This window comes from Arachis hypogaea, chromosome 11, assembly GCF_003086295.3.
Source record: "Arachis hypogaea cultivar Tifrunner chromosome 11, arahy.Tifrunner.gnm2.J5K5, whole genome shotgun sequence".
In the NCBI taxonomy this organism is placed as follows: Eukaryota; Viridiplantae; Streptophyta; class Magnoliopsida; order Fabales; family Fabaceae; genus Arachis; species Arachis hypogaea.
The window spans coordinates 18,761,058-18,775,452 of NC_092046.1; the positions used below are offsets into that span (position 1 = coordinate 18,761,058).

Sequence of the window (14,395 nt, forward strand, 5' to 3'; positions counted from 1 at the left end):
TTAGTCTCCTCTAAAATTCATCAACCACCAATTTCTTGGTCAATTAATTCCAATTAGGGGGTGAAGTTTAATTCTAGTTATTACGCCACAAAAATCCTAATTACCTAAATATAAGAGGATTATATGTCACGTATCCCGTTAAATCTAGATAATTAGAATTTAGGAGAAATTATTTTCAAACTGTTGTTCAAGTAAAGAGCTTTTCCAAGTTATACAAGAACTCAATTAGAAAGAGGGTCATACTTCCGTTCCACCCAAATTCATAAGATAAAGAACGAAAACAATTCTTAAATTATAAATCAGTACATGAATTAAAATAGAAACACAATAGAATCAATCCATACAATAGACAGAGCTCCTAACCTTAACAGTGGAGGTTTAGTTGCTCATGATTCAGAGAAAAAATTAGGATTGTCAATTGGACTGAGGTGGAATGAAAAGTGGAATAATGTTGGGGTTCTTTTATATCTAATTCTAATTAATTTAAAATCTATCTTATAAAACTAAAATAATATATTTTCCTATTTTTAAATAAAAATAATGTTTAAATCAGAATTAATTAAATAATAAGCATTTTCTGCAGTTTCTGCATGTGGCGCATGTCACGCGTATGCGTCGATGGTCTTCTTCGCGTGTCATGCGTACACGTTAGGTACGTGCACGTGTCACTGAGCAAATCTCCAAATCACGCGCACGCGTCAGGTACGCGCATGCGTCGCTGTGAAAATCTTCAAATCACGCGTACGCGTCAGGTACGCGCACTCGTCACCCTCGCTGGTCATCTCCTTTAATTCTTGTGCTGATTCCATTTGTGCCAGCTTCCTCTCCATCCTCTAAGCTATTCCTGTCCTATATAGCCTTCTTCTCTTTTTCTGCGGAAGCTCCATCAAATCCAACCAAATGCTACCTAAAATAAACAGAATTGTACAAGACTCAAAGTAGCATCCATAGTGGCTAAAAGATAATTAATTCTTGATTAAACTCAACAAATTAAATGCAAATTCACTAGGAAAAGATAGGAAAGATGCTCACGCATCACTGTCTTCCCCCATGTCAGCTTGGGATTCATCCCATTGATAATTTTGAGCTCGCGCGTTGTCTTCCTCATGTCAGCTTGGGATTTTTTCCATGGATATTATTGAGCTTGGGGTGTTGTCTCCCCCATGTCAACGTGGGTTTCTTCCCATGATTTATTTTTGAGCTTAGAGATGTGCAATCTAGAGACAAATGTATGGGTTAGCTACCAGATGTGTCGGGTTTTGGCTACTTAACCGACACGTGAGCTCACGACCAGTAGGATAGACATTCATCATATGCATTTGTATGATTTTGTTTGATTGTGCATTAATTAGGATTGCCTAAGTGATTATAATATGCTATTTGTTATATTTGCTATCTGTATTACTTATAATCTACCTGTGTTTGCCATTGTCTGCTTGTTTGTCCTTATAATTTCACTGGAGATGGAGGAACAGAGGAAAGACTGGGAGATTTAGGAGTTCTAGTTAAGTTTTAGTTAGATTTAAGAAATTGGTTAAGATTAGAAAGCCTTAGAGAACCACCTTGCTTCCTGGTTTCTGTTTTAGTCCCTTAAGTTTTATAATTTGAGTGTCAGCATTCTAGGATTGCCTCTAGCATTCTAGGATTGCCTCTAGCATTCTTGGAGCCTTATATCTTATATATGTGGACACCTTAACCATACTAAGAACCCCCGGTTCTCATTCCATATAATATTGTTATTTTTCAGATGCAGATTGAGAAGCACCACTCTGTATTCTGGAGACGCTGATGAAGCGAAGAACTTTTGGGGCTCAGGATCGTATCTTTGTTTATATTTATGTATCTATATAGAATCTCTACCTTGTATTTTATGTTTGTTCCTCTTAAAGGTTGACTCGGAGAAACAGGTTGTCATTTTTCTACTATGGGTCATTTTAGGATCCTCTTTTATATATATATATATATATATATATATATATATTCTGGCCGGTTTTTCTTCGCGAACCGAGTTGGAAGCTCTGTTAATTATATCTTTGACACTCCCTTTTTATTATTCATACATATATCTTACGTTTCTTCGTACGCAAGTTTCTGTTTACGTGAGTGTTACGACTTTTGTTTTAAACTTTTCTTCAAAGGCTCCTAGATATAAAACTTTTCAACTATATTACATATATATTTTTACTTTTAGAGGTCGTAATACCTCACCACCTCAGTTTTATGACTTAAGCATAAGACTCTATGTAGTAGGGTGTTACATTACTTGTAAGGCTTCCTCTACCATCGAATTTCACGTCTCTGATGGATTAAATTTACAGACCATAAGATTTCTGTTAGGCTGGTACAACAAAAATATATTTATTCGTTAAATGTATATATTAGTTTAAATGAATGAAGATTATAACAGTTTATTTATTAATTATACTACTTTACATAAATAAAAAATAAAATAAAAGATATTATATTATACTGTTTATTTACTAATTTAAATACCTAACTAAAAAATTTATTTATTAATAATTATATTATTCGTTACTTTTAATAAACATAAAATAAAATATAAAATATTATTATTCTCAAATAATTATTATAACAAATAACCGAAGACAATTATTTGTTTTCGTAAATAAAAAAAATATTTATAAATATATTATGACAGCAGAAAATTAAAATACAAGAAAAGAAATTTGAAAAATAATAATATTTGTTTATTTATTTATTAATATTTAAATTATTTATTAAATCTACAAAAAATAATCACATTATGATAAAAAAATTCAAAAAAATTATATATTCATATTTATTTTATTTTTTATTTATTAATTACAAATATAAAATAAAATTATATTATATTAAAAAATAAAAATATTATCCAAAAATAATTTAATATTTATATTATTTATTAAATTTAATAAATAATACTAAATACAAATAAAAATAATAATACTAAAATAATAATGCTATATCATCGTATGATACTAGCACTAAAGAAAATAATATTAATTAAAATTAAAAAATATAAATACAAAAAAATTAAAATTTATCAACTTATATAAATTGAATGATTCAAATAATTAATAATATGTTCTTCGGATAGCGTATAATTACGTGCCATTTTTTATTAATACAAATTAATAATCTTTTTTTAAACATATAATTACTCTTTTTTTTCCACCTTATTACTAATTCTCTTTTTCTTCTTTAGTGCATAACTCCTCTTTCCAAATCCCTCTCTTTTTCCATAATCTCATTTTGTTGAATGCAGGGGAGGGTTGACCTCAATATAAAGAGCTTCAGCCTTGCGTTCCTTGTTCCCAAAGAAAGGAGATGTCTCCTGCATGCAGACACAGCTCTAAGTCTCTAACACGTCCTCCCCGTGTTAAAAAAACATTTGCAACTCCTTGAAAACATACGGTAAATCTCTACGAAAACAGGTTGGAATCTCTGACCAGCACGTCCCCCACATGTTATTCAGGAGCCTCCATGTTTGCAAGAAATTCTGAAAAAGCTGGTTGGAATCTCTGTGCAGCACGTCCCTGCGTATTATCCGGGAGTCTCTATGTCTATGACGAACTCTGGTAAACACTGACGACGCTGTGCTAACACGCCCCCCACGTGTTGAGCTTATCTGTATCTGCAAAATACCCCAATTGTCAATATTGGACAAATACACCATTACCTTTTTCATATAAAAAATAAATTATGCTATTTTGTATATTGAATAAAAAATTAATGATAAACATGTAGTTCAGATCTTAAAAAGAACTAATAAAATATTTTAGTCTTTTAAATATTTAATTCTAAATTTATAATTTTTTATACAATTAAACATAATTTTTAGAATCGGACTAGATCGGTTGATTCGATTGAAAAACTAATAAACCGAATCTTCAATTGGTCCAATCTAGTGTTATGACTGTTTGAGGACAAGAATTGGTTAAAATTGGTAGAAATCGAAAGACAACCGGTTCGATCGAACCGCTCAAAAAAAAATTTTTTAATTGTTGAAGATATAGTTTGAATCTGGATCTCTTTGTTATTACATACTCCTCTTGCCTACTAAGCTAAATTATTCCTTATTACTTTATATGCTAATTATTAATTATATAATAAAAATATACAATAATTTTGTTAATATTATTTTAATTTTATATTCACTTATATTTAAATTAATTATATTTATTATTCATAATTATTAATATAAATATTATTAAATATGTATAAATAAAAATATCAAATATTTTTATTAATTACAATATCATTATTCTTTTTATGATTATATGATATTTATTAGATATTATTTTTCAATAAATACATATAGTATATAATAATATAATAAATATAAACTAATTAGTTAGTTATTGAAATAAAAATAGTTACTTTAGTATAAAAATAAAATTAAAAAATATTTATTATAAAAAAATACTAGAATTTTATATACTTATTTAATAAGAACTGGATTATAACTTGTTAATTATAAGTTATTGAAGTTTGATTATTTTTAAAATATTAATAAAGATATGTATTTTAAATTTTAATTTTTTGACTATTTTAATTTTTTATTTACGTAGGACCACTTCTATCGGTTTAAATAGTAATTTATCGGTTGAACCAATAAATCAGTAAACTAATAACCTGATTAGTTCAATTACTAATTCGATTTTGAGAACTATGCAATTAAATACTCTTAATCCTAAAAATGGTTCTTTAGTCTTTTTTAAAAAAAAATTAATTGATCGAAAAATTAAAAAGTTTTTTATTTCAAATTTTTAATTTCTAATTCCTAATAAAATCGATTAGTTTCTTTGTTGTTCCACTCTTCTGAAAGCTTGCTAGCTTCTACAACAGACCCATCCTGCCAACATATTGACCTTGTGATAAAAAATTTAACATTGTTTTTGGATAAAAAATAGCATCTAAAAATATTGCTAGCCAATTAGTTTTTGAAAATATTATGGACCATGTTATAATATGCCCAAACAAGTCCAAAAACATGTTTATTATCCACAAAAATTCAGTAACCTGTTTTTCAGGTTGTCCATCACTCTTTCTAAGTAGATATTTTTATGACTGACCAAAAAACAAAAGTAGATATTTTTATGATGTAATAATTCTACATAGAACAACACAAATCAATGGTATCTACATAAGTGGCACGGTGCCACTAATTTAACGGTGTCACCACAGATTTCACCTCAAATGATATTTAAGCTTGCCAACAATGTATTTGCCTGCAATGACAAATGGCATGAAGTTAAGTCTCAAATAGTTCCTGAAGGGGAGTTTTAAAGTAATTTTTGAAATTAATAATTTTTAAATTCGTCCCTAAAATTATACTTCAGGATTTATAGTAGTCTTTAAAATAATTTTCATCTATTTTTACTATTGAAAAACTGAGCTAAACTGAAACGATATCATTTTGTATTTATTAAAAAAAAAATCTAATCCCCAATACGACGTCGTTTTATATTTATAAAAAAAAAATTAATCTCCAATTATCTTCACCAATTCTCTTTTTTACACTGTTGTTGTTCTTCTTCAATTTCATAGTAGCAACAACAACACCATCATCAGAACCAACAAAAATCACAGTTAAGAAAACTAATAATTACAAAAAATAAAAAAAAAGAACTAGCAACAATCAGAAAAGATCAATTAACCTAAATAGTAACAATCATAAAAAACAGAAATAATTACAAAATCAAAACAACAAAAAATCAACCATTGCAACTATATTAAAACACAATCTTCAGCAGCAATAATCATCCAAAATATTAAACAATAATGATTCAATAACTAAAAAAAAAAAATTAAAAAAACTCACCTTGGCCGCAGAGTAGAGAAGAAGGATGCAGAGGGAGACAGAAAGCAGACGGCGACAAGTAGGGAGGGGCTGTTAGCCGGGACAGTGAAGAGCGTCTAGAGCTGACCATGAGAGATATTCTGTTTGTAGTCTGGAGCGCCTACCTCGTTGTGGAGCTGTTGGTGGGCCTTGGAGTCGCCGGCGAGTGCGGCAGGCTCGAGAGCGATGACGATGACGATGGAATAGTGGGGAGTGGTTGACGGAGCGCTTGAAAACAGTGGAAAAGTGCGAAATCTGGACGGCGAAGTCGGAGAACACCTCGATTTTGTGGTAGTGAGGAGAAGTAGATTGGGAGTCTGAAAGACTAGGTTAGGAAGGGGCAACCGGCACGGCACCGAAATAGAGGCCGGCGACAGAGAGGGTTGAGAAACACTTGCCTCTGCAGTTGTGAGTGAGAGAAGGGGAAGGGAAAGAGCAGGTTGGGAAAGGGGAAGGGGAAGGGAAAGGGTTGGGGAAGGAAAAGGGAAGGCTCGGGAAAGGGTAGGGCTTTAGGCTTTAGCGTTTTTTTTTATTAGACACAAAACTACGTCATTTCTAATGTTTCTGGTTTTTTTTTTCCCTCTAAACGACGTCGTTTTAAGATTTCGATAAATGGAGAATGCTTCAACGTCTACTATGAGTTCCAGAGTGCAACTTCGATGATGAATTTAAGTAATTATTAACTTCAAATATTACTTTAAGACTCGAATGCAACTTCAAATATTACTTTGAAATTTAACTCAGTGGCATGAAACAATTTACTTTTAATATATTTGAAACATTTTATGCTTACAAAGTACATTATATATTTTTTTAAAAATGAATGCTAAACCTAAAAGCCCCCAACCTAGAGTTTCCAGTGCTTTGCTAAGGTAGAAATAGTGCCCGCTCCGGGGTTTTATTCTTTTGTTTCTTGTCACAAAAATTCAACTTTTACAGCACTGTTTCATCCAAATCCTAGCATGAGTGTGAAAAGAGTCGAGTTCTCTCAACATGGTCCTGGTAATTCTGATGAGGTGGAGGAATTGATTTGTTTGGATGAAAAGGATGTCACAAAAGGGGGTTGATGCTTGCTCTAAGAGTCTAATAGGGAGGCTTTTTGCTGATAAAGCCTTTTCTTTTTTCTTGGTATTAACTGATAAAGCCTTTTTTATTGATACCTTAGACAATGCTCTACGTGAAATTTGTTAGAGACTAGAGGGGTTCAGGATAGTAGATCTGGGTGATAATTAGTTTCAGTTTTTTTTTTTTTTTTTTGATAAAGTGGAGTCGCTCAGAATTGGGAAAGGGTCTCTTTTGTTATTTAACAACTACGTCTTGCACACTCGTAGGTGGGCTGAAGTGGAGGACATAGAGGACAAGAGAATTAAATCCTTCCCCATAAATACCAAAAAAAAACCCTCCCCCATATGGATTCAATTCTGGGAGATGCTGGAGAGATTGAAAACAATGAAGGCTGGAATGAAACTGGGAGTATAATAATCAAAATCGAACGAGGATCAAACTAGTCAGATTATTAGATTACTGGATCATTGGTTCAATCATTAGGCCATCAGTTAAATCAATTGACCTGATTATAATTAATATATAAAATTCTACCTCTTCTTTTCATAAGAAGTATTTTTAGTTGTTTTTGTTTGTATCAAATTAAAATTTTGCACTTCAAGTATTTTATTGAAAAGAGATGTAGAAATAATAATAAATAGATAAAATATGTTAGTTATTAAGAAAAATAATAGTTTTTCTAAAATTTATAGATATAATTTAATCAATTTTATAAAAAATTGCATCTCATAAGACAAATGACATGCTAGCTAAGCTGCAAGTTGGTACTCTTCCTTACAAAAGGGGCTAGGTATGAAACTTATCAGGCATTGTATGACTCGTCGATTCGGTTTAAACTGAATTTCAGCTTTTCTTATTAGGTTTGACTAGTTCAATTATTGAAACGGTCTTAAACCTAAATTGGACTGATTTGAGATTTGGTTCACCAGTTTTTTAGTCGAATCAACCAGTTAAAAATCTTCATTTTTCATCCAATTATACTCTTTACTAAAGAAATTCCCGCTATTTTCTTTACCAAAATATAGATTTTGGCATTTTCTTTGCTACCCTTGTTATTAACTTATTATCTTCAGTGAGTAATGCTCCCGCTTGTAAACGGATAACCACAAAATTATAAGAATATGAATCTCTAAAAATACTGTCTTTTTACATATCAAAGTGTTGAACGAAGTGCCTATGGGAGGCAACAACCAACGACTACCTAAGAATTATTGAACAATTTGGTGCCGTTGCAAAATACTCTCTATTCTAAAAAGAGTGCATACAGAAGCTATACAATTCTAAGTATTTGGCTGTATAACATTTTCTTTGACTTACAAATATTTACCTAAACACAGCCATTCACACTTTCATGAGAATTTGTTCTCCTTTCTTCTCAGATATTCTTGGTACTGATCTAGTCACCTTAATGCGGAACGAAGCCTGCAAAATAACTTGGATGCTTAGATATGTCATAGGAAATTAGGTATGCACTATGCAACAGCTATACAAACTTGCACATTTTTCAGGCAAGAGTAATGTATTTGGAAGTTGGATACTCATATACACAAAAAGAATATGAACCTAATGGTAATTGGATCTTTGCTAGGCAGATGTAACATAATTATTTTAGAGTAAAAGTAACTATTGAAATTGGAACATCTAAATGGGAAAACTATACAATGGTCAATTTTTATATGAAAGAAATTATGCACTAAAACTTGGTAGGTTAAATACTAATATCACGGACTAATTGTCTAGTTTATTAAAAGATCAGAAAATTCACTTATTGATAACAAGCAGTTTCTGGTACTAGCCCCACTTAAATAAACCATTTTTAGACAGTATAATTAACTCTAATCTTCATCATTATGTTCAGTGATCTTAAATTAAATAAACTAAATAAAAATTACAGTAGCACAAAATGAAAAATAGAATGGAAGACCAAGTAGATGTAGGCAGGTGATAAGTGAAGAGAAGTTCTGAAATATATCAAAGTTGGACTAAAAGGTTGGATCTTTCTCAAACAATGATTGATGCAATGTAACATGAATTTTATCAAACTGCTGATGTCCAATATGAATAATGCAATGGCCTACTAGAACCTCTAAAGGGTTCATCAGTTACCTTAGTAGAACCAAATTCAATAACATTAGTCGGGTGGACACGTGCAGGATAATTTGGAGGTACCCGATATCGCTTTCCCTCGATGCTGAAAACATAAAGAGAACGACAGTCAATACATTTTTCAACTACCTAAGCTTCAAAATATAGTAACACTTTTATACTTTTACTTACTCTGTTATCCAGGTGCCATGTTCACTCCGCAAATCAGTCAAAAAGAATAGGCCATCCTTATAGTTAATTCGAGCATGGATTTCGGAAACCTTAAAAGTGGAGAAATTATGTTGCATGATGATCAAGATATCAAGTGGAACCATTTTCAATTGAGGTCATAATAAATTGTTTTACCTGTGGTGAAGGTATTGTAACCGAACAACCTAGAGATTCTTCTGGTGGTGCACTCCTGTAGTTACAGAAACTTATCAGACAATTGGTTTGAACTTACAATCTTACAAAGATGGGAGGATATGAGATCCTCCTAAGAGAATATAGTAAAACAGTTTTCGAATCTCTCAACATGTCCAAGGGAAAGTCCTCTAAAAAAGATTATAAGCTTTACACAAGACAGAGGCCAATCATCTAATCCTTTTAGACAATTGAGAATGGAACAATGCCTACATTTTCATCTTCATTCCAGTATGCATGATATAACGTACACAATTTAGCAACTATTATGGCAGTATGCAAAATATTGTATGTAGGTCCAAGACCTCAGGGCTCATGCATACCCGATTATACACGGCTTCATCTCATCTTGATTCAAACGTATAGGTTTTGAAAGACCTGTTTCATCTCCACATGGTAACAAAATCCACCTATTCAAAACAAGAATGAACATAAGAGTTATGAGATCTAAAAATTCCTTACTAAGTATAGTAAGGATGACACTCAGCATATTCAGTTAGAGACGTACTCTCCGTTAATAGCACGCTCAAGCGCATCATCATCTTCAAACCATTGCCGTAATTGGTCATTTGCCTGCATGATAATCAAATGACACTTTAGAATCCAGATCGCAACGAACCTAATAGATATGACTATATAAATTACCAGATAAAAAATCTTCTGAGCAGCAAAAGTACAAAAGTAAAATTTGAGCAACGTACTTTGTCTGAAAGCCTACAGCTTAATGGTCTCCCTTCAAGTTTAGAGCTGCAAAAGTGTTACAATGTCTTTATGTATTAGGTAATCAGTTGGCACAAATCAACAAGTAGTTGATAATGCAATATAATATTTTTCCTAATTAGCACCAAATAAAAACATGAACAGTTTCCAATGTTATCAGTTTGCAGGAACTCTCATCATCCATGAAGTTTTTCAATTGGCTCGCATACCTAACATGCAGTTATGCTGATTTCACCAAGTGAAGGTTATTCGAAAAAGGAAAGTGAACTCTTGGCATTACCTGTTGCCCCCTAAGACCCAGCTCAACATAGTAGGCATCATGATGTCGACGAAAAATCTTCCTCCAACCCTTCCAGGATGTGGTATCCGGAACTTGGTCAAGAACTGAAAGCGATAATGAGATAGAAGTGGCACGCATATATATCAATTTGAACTGTCAACTTCTCTGAATTCTGACTTATCTCATTAGTAAGAAATTCCTACCTCTAAAGGACCAAGACCAACACCCAAATATGCCTTGTAGGTGGAAGCCATCAAAGCAGCCATTCTTGCCATTCCGTGAATAATGGCAACTCGAAATCTTCTTTCTCTCTCATAGCTTGATGAAACAAAGGCACCATGAGTCACCAAAGAGATTTTGTTAATAAATAAATGGATTCAACAATGCAAGGAGATCAACTCATTTCGACAAAATTGCTATTTCAGTATTCATTTTCGTATTTGAAGAACAAACCGTAATTTACCTCCTTAGGGAAGAATCAATATCAATTGGAGACCCTGATTTTACACTTTGCTCCCATGCATTCTCCAACTCCCATGCTAGTTGATAACTGTCCTGTAATGACAAAATAAGCTTGTTAGAAAGAACTTTTGTGCCAATGTTCATGTTTCACTACCAGTTCCCTCTGAAGGAGCCAAGAAAAAGTAAATGTGGGAAATATATTTTAATTTTAATCATGTTTCATTAATTTCTGTCTATGTCCATCTCAGATCAAACGAACCGTGGATAACTGAATACTAGTTCTGAATATGAAGGGAATTGCTGGAAGCCTGTAACTTTGAAACAATAATGATAAATACATATTGTAACAAAGGGGGTGAAAGTAACTATATACCTCAATAGCCATGCATCCTCCTTGGCCCATATTTGGCTGCATAGCATGGACGGAATCACCAAGCAAAGTAACTCGACCCTTTCCCCATGTTAACGTTGGTATCCTGTCGTATATGTCTCGTCGCAGAATTGCCTCTTCTTCTGTGGCCAGTATCAGATCTAATGCATTGTCACACCAACCCTCAAAGATCTTTAGCAACCTTTCCTTCTTTCCTGCCAAACAGTAAGAGAAATGATATCAAATGTTATGATTTACAATCTTCATTTCAAGCCTGCCAGTCAATCTGATTCGCAATCTACATTAAAATACTACTAGATTGCTGGTACAAAGTTAGAACCATTCTATATCATGCCAAGCAGTGGAGTTCAGTCATCAGAATAAACAAGCAGTAACATTGATAGAACTGACTTGAGCATCAATTTAAGAGCATCTTTTTATTTGAAGGGGGGAAAAGAAAGCAACCATCAGATAGTCTCAATTAAAATATTGTGTTAATGATACATCCGTAAACGCAGAAGAGATGACAAATTTCTAAACACTTGAAGAAAGCATACCATTGGGACTATCAACGCCACCAGGTGGCTCTTTGTGAAAGGCATACCATTGCATCTTTCCAGCACCAACATCCGAAGATACAAAGTATTGTTTGTGTCCCAAGAATACTCGGTACCTTCCAGCACAGGGACAAAAATGCATAACCTTATGAAAATACATACCACAGCTGATAATATTAAAGTAGGATACCTAATTCATGAATAACGATTACCATACCCAACAGATTCGATGTCAGCAGGGACGAAATCTGCAATACCAGTATAACATGTATAGCCAGAGTAAACAGCTTCTTTTGGCCCAAATAATTGCTTCCTCACCTATCAAAAATTATTATAATAAGGTTATGTTTTATAAAACTAAAATGCATAGTTATGAGAATATGATCAGAACCAGAGAAAATTTTAGTAGGACCTTGGACCATATCCCATCTGCTCCAACCAAGAGATCTCCTTCGTATTTCTGACCATTCTCTAGCTCTACTGTTACCTGAAATTGAAAAATGCTGGATGAAAAGACTAAAATTCCGATACAACAATTATATCTGATCACAGTCCACTGATGCGGTTCATGAAGTAGAATAATTTTGTAGTTAATCTCAATATAAAAGCTTTCTCTAAATACCTTGCTTCCATCATCCACAAAATTAACAACATTACTTTCATTCATAATGACATCTTCCCCAACTGCGCGGGCAAGAATCTGCTGTAAGGTCATTCGACTAATAACCCTTGTGACTGGAAGTCCACGTTCCACTGCAGGAGTGAATGTATCGAATTTGACGTACCTGATAACCAACTATACATCAATCTATGGTCCCAAATGCTAAAATTTCATAAAGAAATTTGTTGGACTTGTCTGCTCTAACTTAAATATTCTTTCTTAAAATAGAAATTCTGACTTCCCCAACTATACACCAATTACATCCGTTCTGACTCGAGCCATAAATATAAAAAGTAGTTATTTTTGTTAATACGACCCAACTAATTGCATCAACATTAAATTGTTGTACTTTTATCAAAATTAAATTCTTAATTGCATAACAACTAAACATTTAAAAAGATATAAAGTAGAAAATACAAGTTCCGGTGTCGGTGTGACAGAGATTGTAGGAGGAGCAAATAACGTACCAAGAGCCAGAAACTCCGTCGACGAGGCCGTTAATCCTATCACCGGTGACGCAACCAACTCTCATAACTTCTTCAGCGACATCGGAATCAATGGCTTCCAAAGCAGCCAAAGCGTTACTCTGAATCTGAATTGGACCCCTATACTGCCCCTCTCCTCTCACAGCACTCAAATCTTTCTCAAACACCATTACCTCGAAGCCTTTTCTCTTTGCAGCCAAAGCAAAAACCAATCCACCGATTCCTCCGCCCGCCACGAGAACCCGAACCTGTTTCCTCCTCTGAGAGCCATAGCCTCCATACGACGCCGTTTCGTTCGCTTGAGTAGGAGTCGACGTAGTAGCGGCCTTAACTGTGAAACGAACCGTTTTGTTCTTGTTAAGTTTCCTTGTTCTTGTTGGGAGAGAAGGTGAGGTTTCTGGTGGAAAAAGAAGGTCTTTGTTTATTGGAACTGAGAATTGAGTGGTTCTTGAGAAAGCGTTAAGAGAGTTGTAACATAAGGTGGAAGAAGCCATGGTTGCTTAGAAACTAAACAATAAGTGTGTGTGCTGTTTCTGTGTGTTTTTATTATAACTTCTTTTGGCTCAAAGATTCAAAGCTTCAGCACTCACACTCTCATGGCAATAACTTTTGGGTTTTGCTAAGCTATTCAGATTAATTTCCATACACAAGTTTTTAATTCAGATAATTGTTAAATCTTAAAAAATATTAAATAATAAAAAAATGTTATGACAAATTATAGTCTCCTTAACGTATGCCGTATGAAATAAATATTTGTTTTTTTATTTTAAATATGAAATAAGAGTTTAAATAGTATAAATTATTTTACACCATCGTCTAATTATTTTTAGTCTTAACGACCATTCACAAAATAATTGTTGAAAGTAATTATTTGTATTGATATGGTAATAAATTATTGAATTGTAAGATTTTATTTATGAGAGAAAATATATTTAAAAAAAATATTAAAAAATTATTAAAATTTATTATTTTTAGTCATTAGTTAATTATTAATATTTAAAAATATAAAATAAAATATATTATTAAATTATTAAATTAAAAAAACTAAACTAAAAAAATTAAATTAATAATTAAATAATAACAAAAAATAATAAATTTTAATTATCCCTAACATTTCTCATACTTAAACATATGTGTACAAAATCTGTAAATTGAAAGGAAATGCAAATTCAATACATTTATATCAATAGAATATATACTTCAATATATGTGTAAAACAGTAAAAGAATGTATATTAAAATGAAATGCAAATCTAATTCATTTATAGCAATAGATAATTATCTGCTTGTCTAAAAATACTTCATCCTAAATAGTATGTGTTTAGTTAATATATTAAGTTTATAAATTAAAAATATAAAAAAATTTTAATAATAATAAATTTATTATGTGTCTTATGACACATATTAGCTAAATTCAAATAGTAAATATCGAATGTTATATTTATT

At 32.2% G+C, this 14,395-nt stretch overlaps 1 protein-coding gene across 1 annotated transcript; it reads right to left on the minus strand.

The window, feature by feature from the left end:
• Window positions 1–8,018: 8,018 nt before the first annotated feature.
• LOC112720473 (zeaxanthin epoxidase, chloroplastic) lies at window positions 8,019–13,710 on the minus strand. The gene is made up of 16 exons (XM_025771425.3): window positions 12,933–13,710; window positions 12,427–12,589; window positions 12,217–12,291; window positions 12,022–12,122; window positions 11,805–11,920; window positions 11,251–11,462; window positions 10,879–10,970; window positions 10,619–10,733; window positions 10,416–10,519; window positions 10,117–10,162; window positions 9,924–9,988; window positions 9,739–9,825; window positions 9,359–9,413; window positions 9,185–9,273; window positions 9,014–9,098; window positions 8,019–8,329 (listed from the first exon to the last, which is right to left on the minus strand). Exons 1-16 carry the CDS (start codon window positions 13,442–13,444, stop codon window positions 8,249–8,251), a joined length of 1,998 nt encoding a protein of 665 aa, XP_025627210.1. The 5' UTR covers window positions 13,445–13,710; the 3' UTR covers window positions 8,019–8,248.
• Window positions 13,711–14,395: the final 685 nt, after the last annotated feature.